The 14,065-nt window shown below is 36.1% G+C and overlaps 1 protein-coding gene across 1 annotated transcript in view; it reads right to left on the bottom strand.

Moving 5' to 3' along the window:
- The window catches only part of LOC100180580 (plasma membrane calcium-transporting ATPase 2), a gene marked incomplete in the record, with an annotated part of 19,377 nt that extends 7,668 nt beyond the window's left edge, over positions 1–11,709 (bottom strand). Inside the window, 17 exon segments of the mRNA XM_018813030.2 lie at positions 83–279; positions 1,352–1,543; positions 1,942–2,136; positions 2,513–2,692; positions 3,147–3,381; positions 3,707–3,813; positions 4,454–4,588; positions 5,230–5,387; positions 5,997–6,084; positions 6,792–7,006; positions 7,155–7,370; positions 8,450–8,536; positions 8,867–8,971; positions 9,535–9,660; positions 10,272–10,538; positions 11,175–11,366; positions 11,425–11,709. Of these exon segments, the coding sequence (XP_018668575.1) occupies positions 83–279; positions 1,352–1,543; positions 1,942–2,136; positions 2,513–2,692; positions 3,147–3,381; positions 3,707–3,813; positions 4,454–4,588; positions 5,230–5,387; positions 5,997–6,084; positions 6,792–7,006; positions 7,155–7,370; positions 8,450–8,536; positions 8,867–8,971; positions 9,535–9,660; positions 10,272–10,538; positions 11,175–11,366; positions 11,425–11,620 (2,891 nt within the window).
- Positions 11,710–14,065: the final 2,356 nt, after the last annotated feature.

Raw genomic sequence — 14,065 nt, 5'->3', positions numbered from 1 at the left:
ATGTCGTATAAAAATAATAAACCTATTCTAAAAATCTGAAGTAGGTTTAAAAACTAGCAACTTGCCAGCAAAGATAAGCGTGAAGATGACCACAAGTTGATAGAACGCGTGCCCGAGGATATTCTTCATCATTGTTCGTGAAATAAGGGCCTTGTTGCGGCCGTAGGGCTTCCGGAGCAGAAGAGCATCCGTAGGTTGCTCCGTAGCAAGAGCAAGTGATGCGAGAGTGTCCATGATAAGATTCACCCATAACATTTGGACTGCTTTCAGGGGACTGTCCTGTATTTGGGAGGAGTGGATTAGAAAATTAAGTAGTGTAATTATTGCTTGATTTGTAATTGCATATTTTTGCAAAAATCTGCCAAAAAGTGAATATTTTTATTTGCCATAAATTTTTTGCATTGTACATTTTGCAAAAATCCAGACTTTTTTATAATTATACATTTGTGCTATATGATTTTAAAATTTGTGCTGCGTTTAGATAAAACTGGTTAGCAAAACAAATAGCATAATTATTGACTGACCAAATTGCACACCATTAGTGAGGGGCAATTGATAGAATACAACAAAGCCACCAAGAAATACATTAGTGTTTGGCATACTGGCCTCAAGATCTGTTATTAAATTTTACAAACTCATATTGATCACATGCTTACTATTGAAATTGTGCCAACAGCCAACAGCCCCATTTATTGAGATTAAAGGAGAATGAGGCGTGAACTAAACCAGCTTCAAAGTGTTTTGTTTTAAAGAATTAATGACGGTTTATAAATAGAATCAAAAAAACATTGTTTGATGTGTCAAAAGTGTCCAATAATGATGTAAAGACAGACTGTAGCAGATGTTGCAATGATGGTCGCATTAGGGTAATCAAATTATTAATCAATGTGGTGGGTTTATGGTGACTAAGCTTGAAATTTGGCGGTAAGCTTATAAAGAGTGTGGGGTAATTAGTAAAACGTATGCGCACGTGATGAAAAGCCGAAGTCAATCACCGCAGGGAAATGTTTATTTTGATGAAACAGAAGCCAAATATTAATTTAGAAATTTAATTTCGGGAACAAATTGCTCCCAGGGTGGCAGTTGATCAATGAATGACTGTGAAAGTCAATAAATGAGGTTCATGCCCATTCTGGTAGACCTTTATGTAATACTTGGTGGCCAATGTGGCCTGATACTGGATGGGTGCTTCGAAATGGCAGCATGAATAATTAAAAGTGGAAACTGGAAGGAGACATGAGAATTAAGTGATAAAACCTGGGGAACGGTACGCAAACATAACCGAGCTTGTTCGCTGAATATTCTTTGTACAGCCAGGCCAGATAAGAGAAAGATAGAATCAACACTTTACCCTGAGGATGCAGGCGCCGAGAAAAGCCACAATTACAGCGACCACGTTCACTGTGAGTTGGAACTGCAGGAACTTAGCAATACTGTCGTATACATTCCTTCCCCATTTGACTGCCTTTACAATCGAAGTGAAGTTATCATCCGTGAGAATAATATCGGAAGCCTCCTTTGCCACGTCGGTGCCAGCAATTCCCTTTAAATTGTTTTTATAATCAATAGTTTGAATTATTCATGTGCAGACTTGACACTGCCATTTTTAGCCTGTGTCTGTGTCAAACAAAATCAACAGAAATCTCAGTAAACTTTACAACTATGACCTAAAGCATACATTTTTTATTCTACAATAAACCCTCGCATGATTACCAGTCTAATTCAAGCCACTAATTGGGGTAAAATATTCATACAACTATAGGCACCAAACATTTAAAAATACAGGGTAGGCAGGAATAATTAGACACCCATTTATGTGAAAGAAATCGAACTTGGGTTCTAATGTTTACTGATTAATTAAGCGACAAAAATCAAGAATAGACCTGCCTACCCTGCCACCTTAGATTTGGCGCCTTTTTCACATAACAGTATAAGACTTACCATAGCAAATCCTACATCAGCTTTCTTAAGTGCAGGCCCATCATTTGTACCATCACCAGTGACAGCTACTACTTCGCGAACAGGGGTGACTGTACTGTCTATTATTCCCTTCACAAGTGTATGCTTATCAGTGGGTGAAGAGCGAGCCAGGACCCTTAGTTTGGGCCATACTGCATCCAATCTACTTTGTTCGATCTAAAAAATACAAAAAAAACAGTTAAATTTAAAATTTTATAATATAACAAAAATTTTTTTTTGATTTTTTCTTTTAAAATGGTAGAATCTTCTAAAATGGTAAAATCTAAATTATAAAAGTGATTGCCAAAGTGTTGGTACATTACTTAAATAGTTCGGCACCATGATTTAGTGGTTAGGCCCAAGCAAAATTTATCAACCACAAAGTATTTCGTAACAATGCACGAGATGTATAAAATAGAACAGTGGTCGTACTTATAACCGGGCATAGGTGTATGTAAATAAGTTAAATGCTTTCATCATTTCACATTTATAAAAATTAAGACACAGTTTAGTAAAAAAAATTATATAAACATTAACAGAAAACAAGTCATACCTCCCCCTTAGAGTTCCTAATGCGTCGGTTAAACTCTTTTCCGTCCATAACGAGAATATCATCTTGTGGGTTGATGATACCACATTTAGCAGCAATGGAACGCGCTGTGTTTACGTTGTCCCCTGTCACCATTCGAACTGTAATACCCGCACGCTGGCACTTGATAATGGCATCAGGAACCTATAAAGCAAATGGTTTGGATTGGTAATGCAGTGACAGTAGTGAATAGTGAATAGGAGGGCAGGTAATTGAAAATAGTATTCTTGCTGAATGCTGAGGTAAAATTATATATTTTCAGGTACTTCGAATGATTTTTTATCCTGATATTTTTTATTTAACTGTATTTTTTTTAAATTCAAAATGTTTTCTTATTTTACATTATAATGAAAATAAACATAAAAAATTAAATTAGTTTTTTTATTGCAGGTGATTTTAAATATATAGAATTTTTGTTGGTGCTTTTCTTAAATAATTACATGATTTTGCATTATAACAAAAACAAACATTAAAAAATTATTTTTTCAGTTGATTTAAAAAATATTATGGGATTTTCTCAGGCTGTTTTTATCGTTAATAATTACATATATTTTTTTTATTTTGCATTATAGTAATATTAAAAAATGTTTTCAGTTACCTCAGGTCGAACTGGATCTTCAATCCCTGTAATCCCGATGCAGGTGAGGTTGGAGACGACAGTGTTCTCCTGATCCCAGTCCGGAGGAGAGTCCGCAGGAAAGTCCCGATATCCGAGAGCGATGGTACGAAGCCCGTTGCTCGCCATGCACTCAATAACATCCTTAACCATCTGGTTTCTATCGGCAACCGTGAAACGAATGACCTCACCGGTCCCATCCAGGATGGTTGTGCATCTGAAGATGAAAAAGAAGATTTATATAAAGGAAGAGTTTTTTTTTGCAAAGAAAGGGGATTTTTATGAAGAAAGAAGATTTTACAGAAAAAAAGGACTTTTGTAAAGGGAGAGTTTTTTATAGAGAAAGAGAATTTTATGAAAAGGAAGGATTTAAATAGAAAGGTTTTTTTTTTAAAGAAAAAGTATTTTTATTAATAAAGAGAACTGTAAACATGCCAATTCTAAAATAAATCTCCAGCCCTATTGTGTCACCTACTATGGGACCTTACCCATTTAGAACAGAAAAGATTTTTAATTTTTTTTGCAAGAGGGACAACACTCACTTTTTAAGGACAATCTCCGATGCTCCTTTAGTGTAAAGACGGAAACTTCCATCTTCATTTTGAATCACAGTGCTCATGGATTTCCTTACTGAGTTAAAGGTGTACACCTGTGGAACAACATAGGCTAATTTGTGCAACACTTTAAAAATGTAGACTACACGATTTTTAGCATAAATACAGTGACAGTAAACCTATGTAGTTGTAACTTGGCACCCTAATTTCTACTTTCAAATTTAAAATATCATGCTGTACGTGTACATTCAGTGCCTCAGTGGTATCACATTCCCACATTTTGTTTTTCTCTTATGTTTACAGTAAACCTATGCAGTTGTAACATAAAAATGTGATTTCAAGGCCTTATAACAAACATACTTTATCCAGCAGTGCGTAAACGTAAATATAACACAAAAACGCAAACACATATATCTTAACCAGTTCTACGGAACGTGAATTAAACAAATAACCAAAACCAGTTAATCAGTAACATTAAACCAGCAAAATACAACGGAAAAAAACACCCTATACTATTCATCACAAGCTGTAAGACTACATATGTTGGGTGTTAGGCAATAAGCCAACCCTGGCGAAAATCTGAAGACCAATGATGTGGCTCACTGTGGGACCTCAGTAATTTATACAGAACAAATAGGCAAAAGTATTGACATGTCGTATACTTAAATTTGTCATACCAAAATCACCTTTTTTAAAAGTGGCACTGTCAATTTCAATATTTTAAATGACATATACCTTGTAGAGTTTCTCTTCAGTGATGTCCTTTCTGATGCTCTCATAATCTCTTCCCAAATCCCCAACAAATCCTAGAAGCGAGCACTCAGTCTTGTTTCCGACTTGCATCGGCTGTCCTCCCTCTTTCTCAGGAGACTGTGGGAAAAAGGAAATAAATTTCAACTTTTTGGGAGTAAATAGTATGGTATGCATTTAATTTGACTTTTGTGTTTTTTCAGCAAGTTTTGTGCCTTTATTAGGTTTTAGTTGGTTGTTTTTAAGGAAGTATCCTTGCATTTGGATAGAAGTCTGGACTTTATTATTATTTTGTTCTTGGAAACAATAACTCATGTTTCTCACAGATTATAATGAGTAAAAAATACAAAAGTCTACGACCACATTTTTGTATTTTTTCTCAAAATGACCACCTTTACACAAATGGAGTCACCCAATAATTTAAGCCTTTAAAAGATGACAATTCTCAATGTGTGGACTGCATATGACAATTATGTATGGTAATTAATACAATGTAATAAGGGCAGCCCTGCTTTAGTTACTCATTGTGTTTTTTCCTGGAAATTTATTCACATTCATCTATGCGTTATACTATAGTATTGATGTTATTGGTTTTAATCAGAACCTAATTTATTGGAACTGCTGTAGAATTCAGAGGCACTTGCATCTGTGCAATTTAATTACCAATATATTGATAGCATACCAGCTGTTTAATATAAATCAAATACTCTTAAATTATTTCATTTTTTTAAGAGTCCTGAAATCATACTAATTGCACTTACCAGAATTTTAGAAGTGTATGCACTGTTTACTGATATACCAGTGACCAGAGGTTGCAGGATGCTGCCTGGTATATCACTATGTTTGGGTAGGCCAGCTGTATAATGTTTGCCAGCCATGTAGCACTCTACTACTGTCATCCTGTTTGTTGTTAATGTGCCTTGAAAAGGAAAAGGTTTTCTATTGATGCTGTCAACTCTAATTTGCTTGTTTTTATAATGCATATGCTGCCAGACTGGAACGGACGCAAGAATGTTGAATTTGAATATGTATATTATAAACACAAGAGAAGAACATAATGGGGGTATGTGGTACCACGGAGGCACTGAAAAAGTAGAAAATACGGTGCCAAACCAAAACCTCTGTTAAAACTATAAGGTAATGGTTTATAGTTTTGTGAAGATCAGCTACATAAAGGTCGCTAAATAAAAACAGCTTCATACAAACTGTCTAAGGGGCATAAGATAAGCCATCATACACATGATGAAATTTAAATATTTAATAACTGTAACTATAAGCTATGAACAGCTCATGATTAAAATAGGATTATATTTCTGTAAGGGCAAACAGCTAAAAAAATTGCTCACTGTCTTACGCCCGCAAAAAGACTTTTGTTACAGACAAAATTAGGCAAGTGAGTCATCTAGTCTATTCTTGACTTAACCGTCATCATGGCTTTAATATTTTATTAAAACGCATCGAACCTGAAATTTTAGTGACTTTAAACTTTATATTAAGATAAAGTAGGAACAATTGTGAGTTCACACACCTGTTTTGTCAGAGCAAATTGCGGTGGCGTTTCCCATTGTTTCACAAGCATCAAGATGTCGGACCAAGTTGTTATCTTTCATCATTTTCTGATTGAAAAATAAGGGAAAGGTCAGGGGTTGGGATTAATTAAACATGAGAATAATGTTGATAAATAATAAATATCGACAAGACCTGTGTGTGGGGCATTTAAATGCCACACTACGCCGAATGGCAGCCTCTGTTCATTTCCATGAGATGAATTATGCATTAATGAGAAAAAAATGACACCTGCATAACACTGGGAATAAAAATACCTCGATTACCTAATTTCGATATTACAGGCGGTCTTACAACACAGAAAGGTTGGACAAGGTTCGATTAATCTGAACCTGATCTAGTGCTCATAAAGTTGGACGGTTCTCGTTACGAAATACAAATAAGTGCTTCTTAAAAGGGGCACATCAATAAAAAATCAAAATTTGCATAAAAATTAGAGATGCTCAAATGTGATCTAAAGGTACCAGCAAAGCTTGAATAAACAAAACAGATTTTGAAAAATTCCATGCATTGTCGCATTGCCAATTTTTATTTATTCTAACAGATTTTATTCACTTAATTTTTTTAAAGCATTTTTTTAATAACTTTAGGGGTAACGTATAATACATTTAAACATTTCTACCTATATACAAAGTTTGATTTTTCAATGGAAGTCCCTTTATTTTAATAACAGACAAAATTTAACTCCAACAAATTTTATTTATAGCACTTTATTCATATTCATATTTAACCTTTTTTTTGCTAAAACTTAACTTACAATAACTGAGAAAGCCAGGGAAATGGTCACAGCAAGAGGAAGACCTTCTGGTACAGCGACAACCAAGACAGTCACACCAATAATGAAGAACTTGACAAAATATTGGATGTAAACTGAAGTGCATTCGCTCCTCCATGTAAAACCATACGTTCCAAAGATCTCAGCACAGAATATGATAATCAGGATCAAGACAGTTAGAATTGAAACAAAGAAACCTAAAAAATGTAAAAAATGCTTTTATTCCACACTATATAAAAAATCACTTTCTATTCTATGTGGGTAAAGTCATGCAGCATGGCACCATAGGTCCTAAAATTTAGGCCAGAATTGGCAAACTACCCTAAAAAATTAAATAAACTTTACCTCCATAACCAATCTGTACAGCGAGTTTGGTAAGCTTAGCTTGAAGAACAGATTGCTCTTTCCTCCGTGATGTTTTCTTCTTCTTTATAGCTTCCTCTGCTCCTTCCTCTTCTTCCTCCGGTGTCTCACCTACTCGCTCCGTGAGCGGGATCATCTCTTGTCCTCCGTGATCGTGATTTATCTGACCATCAGCACGATTGTTGGCAGTTTCATCATCTGTGGGTTGACGTGTATGTTTTAAATGGTTGTTTTATAAAAAATATTTTCTGCAAATTAATTTCTTTCATGTTTTAGTTGTATATATATATGTTTTTTAGAACTTTTAGTTTTGTAACTTTTTTGCAAATAAATTCATTTTATGTTTTAGATTTTTTTTGAGAAAAAACTGTAATTTGTAGGAATATGAAACGGCTTTAATAAAACATTTGAATATTACTGAAAATTTTTATACAATATTATAACCAACTGAAGCCGTTATCCAGACAGTAAAATTCCATAAAACTGTTAACAGCTGTTAAAATAAAAAAACTATTTTAGGATTTTTTACAAGAGAAAAGAAAATTTTGCTGTAGGGAGTTAAGACTGAATTGTGTAGCTTCCATTGTAGTTACAGAACTTACAGCTTGAGTGTTGATTCTAAATGGTAGTGACATTGATAAATATGAATAGGAAGTACAGTTGTGCAAACACAAGTTAATCAATGTAACTGTGATCAGAGTGTGATTTATACACAAACAATACAACATGCAGAACTCATATTTTCACTCTCTCTCATGCATTAGATTAAGCTGATATAAACATTGAAAAACTTACTTTAGTTACTTATATATGGAATAAATGTAAAAATATTTTCAATGTTTAAAAATAGTGGTGTACCCTACAGTGTTTTGTCGAAATTTCTCTTATCAGTCTGACAGACACTCTTATAAACATTTTGACTGAATTGTGTCGACAACATTTACACATTATGTCCTGAATTGTGCCCTTACACAGTAGCCCTACAGCTTATTTTTTATTATACACTCATATGGTTAGTTGTGGACCTTGTGATGTACTATGTCCAGTACAGTATTTTAAAGCAGGGTACACCAATAATAATGGCAACTCTGAACTGAAATATGTGCATAATCAAATGAATGTGTATAATGTGAAAGTGTTTGGACAATTAAAAAAACAAATCACAAAAAACATTCCCCATTTTCTTACTGACAAATAAATAGTAAGACACCGGTATAAAACATTGAACAGAAAACAAGACTGGGTTTTCAACAAGACAACCATGCATGCGTGGTCACCTCGCTTGCCCGAATTATTTGAGCCGTGTCCGTTACTTTTGGTGCCCGCTGATTTTTTAGCAGTTTTGCTTTTCTTTTTTTGCACGACTAATTGCAGCGTGAAAAAGTAGGGTTAGTAAGGGGAGACAAGCAATTGTACTGCTTGCTAAGCAAGTAGGCAGGAAATCAGCAAAATTGGATTCAGCTTATTATATGCCACAAGCTGTGCATGAAATGAGGTCCAGACAGCAAAAACCAATACTATATGACAAGCTATTGAAGTGGAAAAAAGATTCTTATTCTGTAGGAGCAAATTAAATAGCAATTGCTATAAATCTATAAAGTAATTAACTGAGTGCTACATGGGCCATGTGGTAAATTGAATAGGTTATTTGGCAATGAAAATATTATTAAGTGTTTAGGGAATTGTGTGCATACCTTCGCCTTCTGAAGCTCCCAGTAAAGAGAATATAATTCCGGTTTGTGAGTTGACACCTACTGCTGTTACCAGCATCCTACCACTACCTTCCATTACATGGGTACCTGTGAAAATAAATTTTGCGGATTTGTGTATAAGCGAAGCTAGTATCCTGTCTCATGTCAGGCTGCCAGTTCTGTGCAAACCGAATGAGTCAGAACAATAAAATGATATAAAATGCTTTTGGACCAAGTGCATAGTGGCACAGCTTTACTATGCAGATTGGCCCAATGTGCCGCGCATCAAAATTTAATTAATCTACACAATCACTACAGTAGGGCTACGCAGAGTGTTAGGCATTATGTTTTAATGAATTATTGAACTGTTGGGCCAAATGCACTTATGCAGCAGAACTATAGTACAAAAGGAAGGCTAAATCAAAGTTTTGCTTAAAGAGAAGCACAACTATATTGTTTGCTACTTGAAACTTGAAGCATCTGACTTTAAAACAGGTGCGTTTAAATGTCAAAGAGCTGGTAAATAATTAATTGGATTCACATGGGAAAAAAACCATTGATTCAATCAATCAATGAAAGCAATAATACTCCCTTTAGCATTTGGTTGTAGTCCAGACTTCCACTTTTATAAGATTAAAATACTGGATTCAAAATAAAACTTGATTGCTTACCTGCCAACATAAAGGGGTCAACCTCTAACCCTTTCTTTACATGATCAGATTCTCCAGTAAGTGAACTCTCGTCTACTTTCAAGTCGTTACTTTGAATTACAACTCCATCAGCAGGCAACAGGTCACCTGGAAAATGAGCTGAATTTAAGCAAAAGAATTGAGTAGTATTTTATATGTATGCAGAATAGCACTGCATGTCAATCAAAAATACATTAATATTAATATATGTGTGTGCAAATGTGAACTCTGTACTTGTGTGCTATAACAGGCCAAAATGATATAGGATTTCTTGTGATTCATGCTTGTAATATGACTTTAGATATATTAAACTACAGTTAGCTCTATCATATACCAACAATATGCTATAAATATGAATTACGTAACTACGCCCACAATTCAAAAGGTTAACATTGGCGACAGATAGACTGTTGATAAGGGTTACACACGTACGTTTCATAATTACAAACAAAACAATAGACATTGTTTTTCCTATAGTTAAACAGTAGACACAATACAGATTTAAAGATTTTAATGCATTCTACAATAAAATAAATCATTGTTTCTTGCAGTTTCTTGCAGAAACAATGATTTTCAGAAACCATAACTTTATATTTTTTTAGCCAAACTCTAAAAACTAATTTGTCTAATCCTACCTAAATGTTGGTACATTGCATATTTCTTAGCACAGTTCGCAAAAATAAAACTCTTTTCAAATAATAAAGGTAAGCCCAACCCACCATATTTGACTTGCGTAATGTCGCCAACCACAATATCAGCAACAGGGATTTCCAAAATCTGTTTGTTCCGGATAGTAGCAAACTTCTGCTCCTGCTCAATCTTATTCTGTAGACCTCGGAATTGTTTCTCTTTCGTGTAATCATTGATGGCAGTAACAAGGACCACAACAACCACAGAACCAAGGATTGCAGCGCTCTCTATCCAACCAGCAGCACCTTCTCCTGCTTCACCACCGGCAGCGTAGTTCTCGGGAAGACACGTGTTTTCTGTGATATATTAGCCATAGTAGTTTTTCTGTGATATATGAACGGTTCATGAACCATAGACAAGTATTTTTTTTCGGTGATATATGAAGTTAACAAGTTTTTTTTTTAATTTTTAACAAAATCTGGGGTGACATTGTTAAAATGCAGTTATACACATCTATAGTAAAAAATGTCATAAATTAATGTGGAAAATACTGCATAATTTGACCCTGATTGCTTATATAGACAGGGTAAAAGCTATATAATGTATATAAAATTGGGTTGCTAAAATATATTATGTCACACCTTTTTAAAATATTGACGTGACGTCCATAATGGTAACAATAATAACGTGGTGGATTAGTAACTAGGCTGAAAGTGATCTGACAACTCATGTACTGTTACAAACTTAACTTCTTTAGAAATTAATCCAATCTTCACATACAGAAATAACATAAGCACTTAATTCCTTTAAACTATCACTAGACCAAAGCATTCGGTAAAAATTAAAGTGATGACAATAGCAGCATTCATGAGAGCTCAATTCTTTACATATATATATATCATATATATACATTATACATATATATATATATATATATATTTGACCATGTATATCCAATATCCATTACCATGTGTTTTAACATACATACATACCAGTTTGGCCAGGAGGTTTATAGAAGGATAGGCCTAGAGAGATAAGTGCAGCAACAATCAAAATAATGAGTGTAACATCTTGCACGGCTTCCCACACTAGCTCGAGAAAGGTTTTTGGCTTTTTTGGAGGTATTAGGTTTTTTCCAAAGATAGTTCTACGCCGCTCTAATTGCTCCGGACCCTCACTTAAACCTTCATGTAAAACCTTGTGTAAATCTTCAATATCGTTTACTGCTAACCACTGACTTACCATCAGTAGGTGAGGTCTTCAAGCGCTTGCATAATCCGTTAATGTCCTCGTAACTTTCCTTTATTTTTTGAATCCCCTCTGCGCCACGAAACTCCATAAGAGTCTTGAGATCATTAAGAGAGCATTCATAGTCTTCGTTCGATTCCGTGTTGAGTAGCTGGGCATGGTTCTGCCCCCTTTCCACACCAGGTGCCATATTAAATAAGTCTGCTCAGACAAGCAGCAGCAACGCTAGAGCACTGGCTGTGAAATAGTGCAAATCTAAAAGGTTCAATTTGAATGACTTAACCTGGGCAATAAAGAAGTAAAACTAGTTAGGAATTATAAAGGGGAACAACAAATAACAACAGCACCAAATAGCTAAAACCTTAAAGGCACATACTTTAGATTTGCTATGTTGCTTGTTACTTATGCAATGTATTTACATAAACTTATATATTAGCAGCTTAGGTGACCAATAACACATTAGAATTCTGCGCACTGTCTCTGTCTGTTATAAAAGTTCTGTCTGGCACACGCTGCATTCGTTCGTTTTCCTGACTACTTCATTGATGTAAAAGCAGACAGCTTACTACGTTACCTATTTGTACCCAATTGCCTGCGTTTTAACGGCGTTTACCGTTTAGCGCGTCACCGTTTAATATTTCATACTGCACTTTGTCGCGCGTCAAAACTGGTCAGTTGAATGTAACTGGCGCGTGACAAGGAGCGCACGTGACTGGATATTATAGGCAACCGACGTTTGACGTATCGATGTGAGACCGCGGACAGGCAAGGTGAATAAATTTATGATTAGGTAAGGTTTTGGTTAGTGGTCCAATCAATATCGTATGGTCAGCGAATTTCGGCAGTGCGCTCGCCTGACCAGCATTTAAAAATCGATGATAATTTGACAGCCTGCCGGCGATCGATTGCGGGAGTGGGCCTCGCGTTTTATTCGTGTCCCTGCGGAGTCCTGCCAAATGTCGCTGCAAATCCTCTTCCTTTTACCATGCCAATTTCGTAGCACAGTGGAGCTTGGGGAACCGCGGCGCAAATTAGTTAATGGTCGAAACGAAAGTTCTAGCGAGTTGCGACTGGATTTTATCAAGGTTATAAGCGATGCGATATATGCACGGTTAAACACTTGACCTAGAGTATTGCGTCGAGGAAAAATGTTTATCTCACGCTCCATGTAACATGAGTCCAGCTTTACATTCCAACCGGTGCGCTACATAGTTATGACACTGCGGTAAACTTTGGTATGCAAAAATACACAAGAATTGCTTGGTGAGGCAGCGAACCAATTTGGTTTATCTGCACGACGGTGGTAATTGACCAGCGGAAATCGATTGCGAGGGTAGGAAGGTTCATCTAAGGTTGGCCGATACGCGAAGGCAAATGAACCGAGCAGAAATAAATTAGTGAAGCGGAAATACAAAATGCTTCGTAACCGGCTTACATATCTTGCGTTTAGAGGGGTTCGAAAAATGTAAGCTGCTCAAGGAGTGTCACTGACCAGATGGCATTGGAATTTGAGACAGCTTTTCTTTGTTTAGGTTGGCTGTAAAACAATCAATCTCTACGATCACAAGACATTGTACATCGTGTCTCCTACACTGACGTACATTGGAAGCGAGCCCGAGCGCGGTGTAAGATAAGACGTTACTGATCAATGTTTGCGAGGGCGAACTGTTCTAATAATAAATCGTGGGCGTGCTATGCCACTGCTCTAGAAAAGCAAGCAAAGTCTTTACGAGGCGACCAAACAAAACCATTACATAATGAAAGTGTATTGCTATGGTAGTTCTGCGTAATTGGAAACGATGAAACAATACGGCGTGTCCTTTCGTTCTAGAGTTAAAGCTAAGTCTCAAGCTACCTGGAGCAGACACTACATACAATAAAACTGACCACAATGAAACTATAAATTGCTGCATCCATTCATAACACCGGCACAACTGTGTAAATACGATTGGCGCGACTGGTAGGGCAATGATATGTAAATATTAACAACGATATCGTAGCGCTCGGCTAAAGATTCAAAAGAAAGTCAAACATACCTTTAACACTGCGCGCGAATAACTAAACGAAGACGTGGTTTGGTTGGGCGAGTAATATTATAAATCAAATTAGACACGTCTCTGTCCGGCGGTTTCTTTGGCTACAGACCAGCTAGTAAACTAACCAGCAGTGGCAAGAGCAGTGCTGGATCAAATAAAACGACGATGCTGAACTCTGTAACAACCTAGCAGCTGACTGGCAATGGAAGCTTCATACGTTCAACTCCCTTGGGCAACCAAAAGAAAATGAAGCGATCGATTGAAGAACAGCCGACCTGCGCACTCGGCCGCAGCAACCATGGTCAATCATAAATACAATGCGGCGATACGCGAACACTCCCTTTCATTAGGTGCAATGGAATTAATGGCCACTACAAAACCCTTAAATGCACTCACAGCCCAAACCGGTTCATGAGTTTGTATTGACGTGCCGAACGCCATGATCCAGTTCTTCCACTTCAATGGCATACGAGCTTAAGGAACACCTGTTTTATCAACAAAAAGATTACAGCATTGTATTTACGCAGTGTGATATAACGATTAACGCATAAAATACCGGCACGCGTGACGTTTAATTACAGAGCGATATGATTAAAGGT

Source organism: Ciona intestinalis, chromosome 8 (genome assembly GCF_000224145.3).
Source record: "Ciona intestinalis chromosome 8, KH, whole genome shotgun sequence".
Classification (NCBI taxonomy): domain Eukaryota; kingdom Metazoa; phylum Chordata; class Ascidiacea; order Phlebobranchia; family Cionidae; genus Ciona; species Ciona intestinalis.
This window is presented reverse-complemented; position numbering and strand designations above follow the sequence as displayed.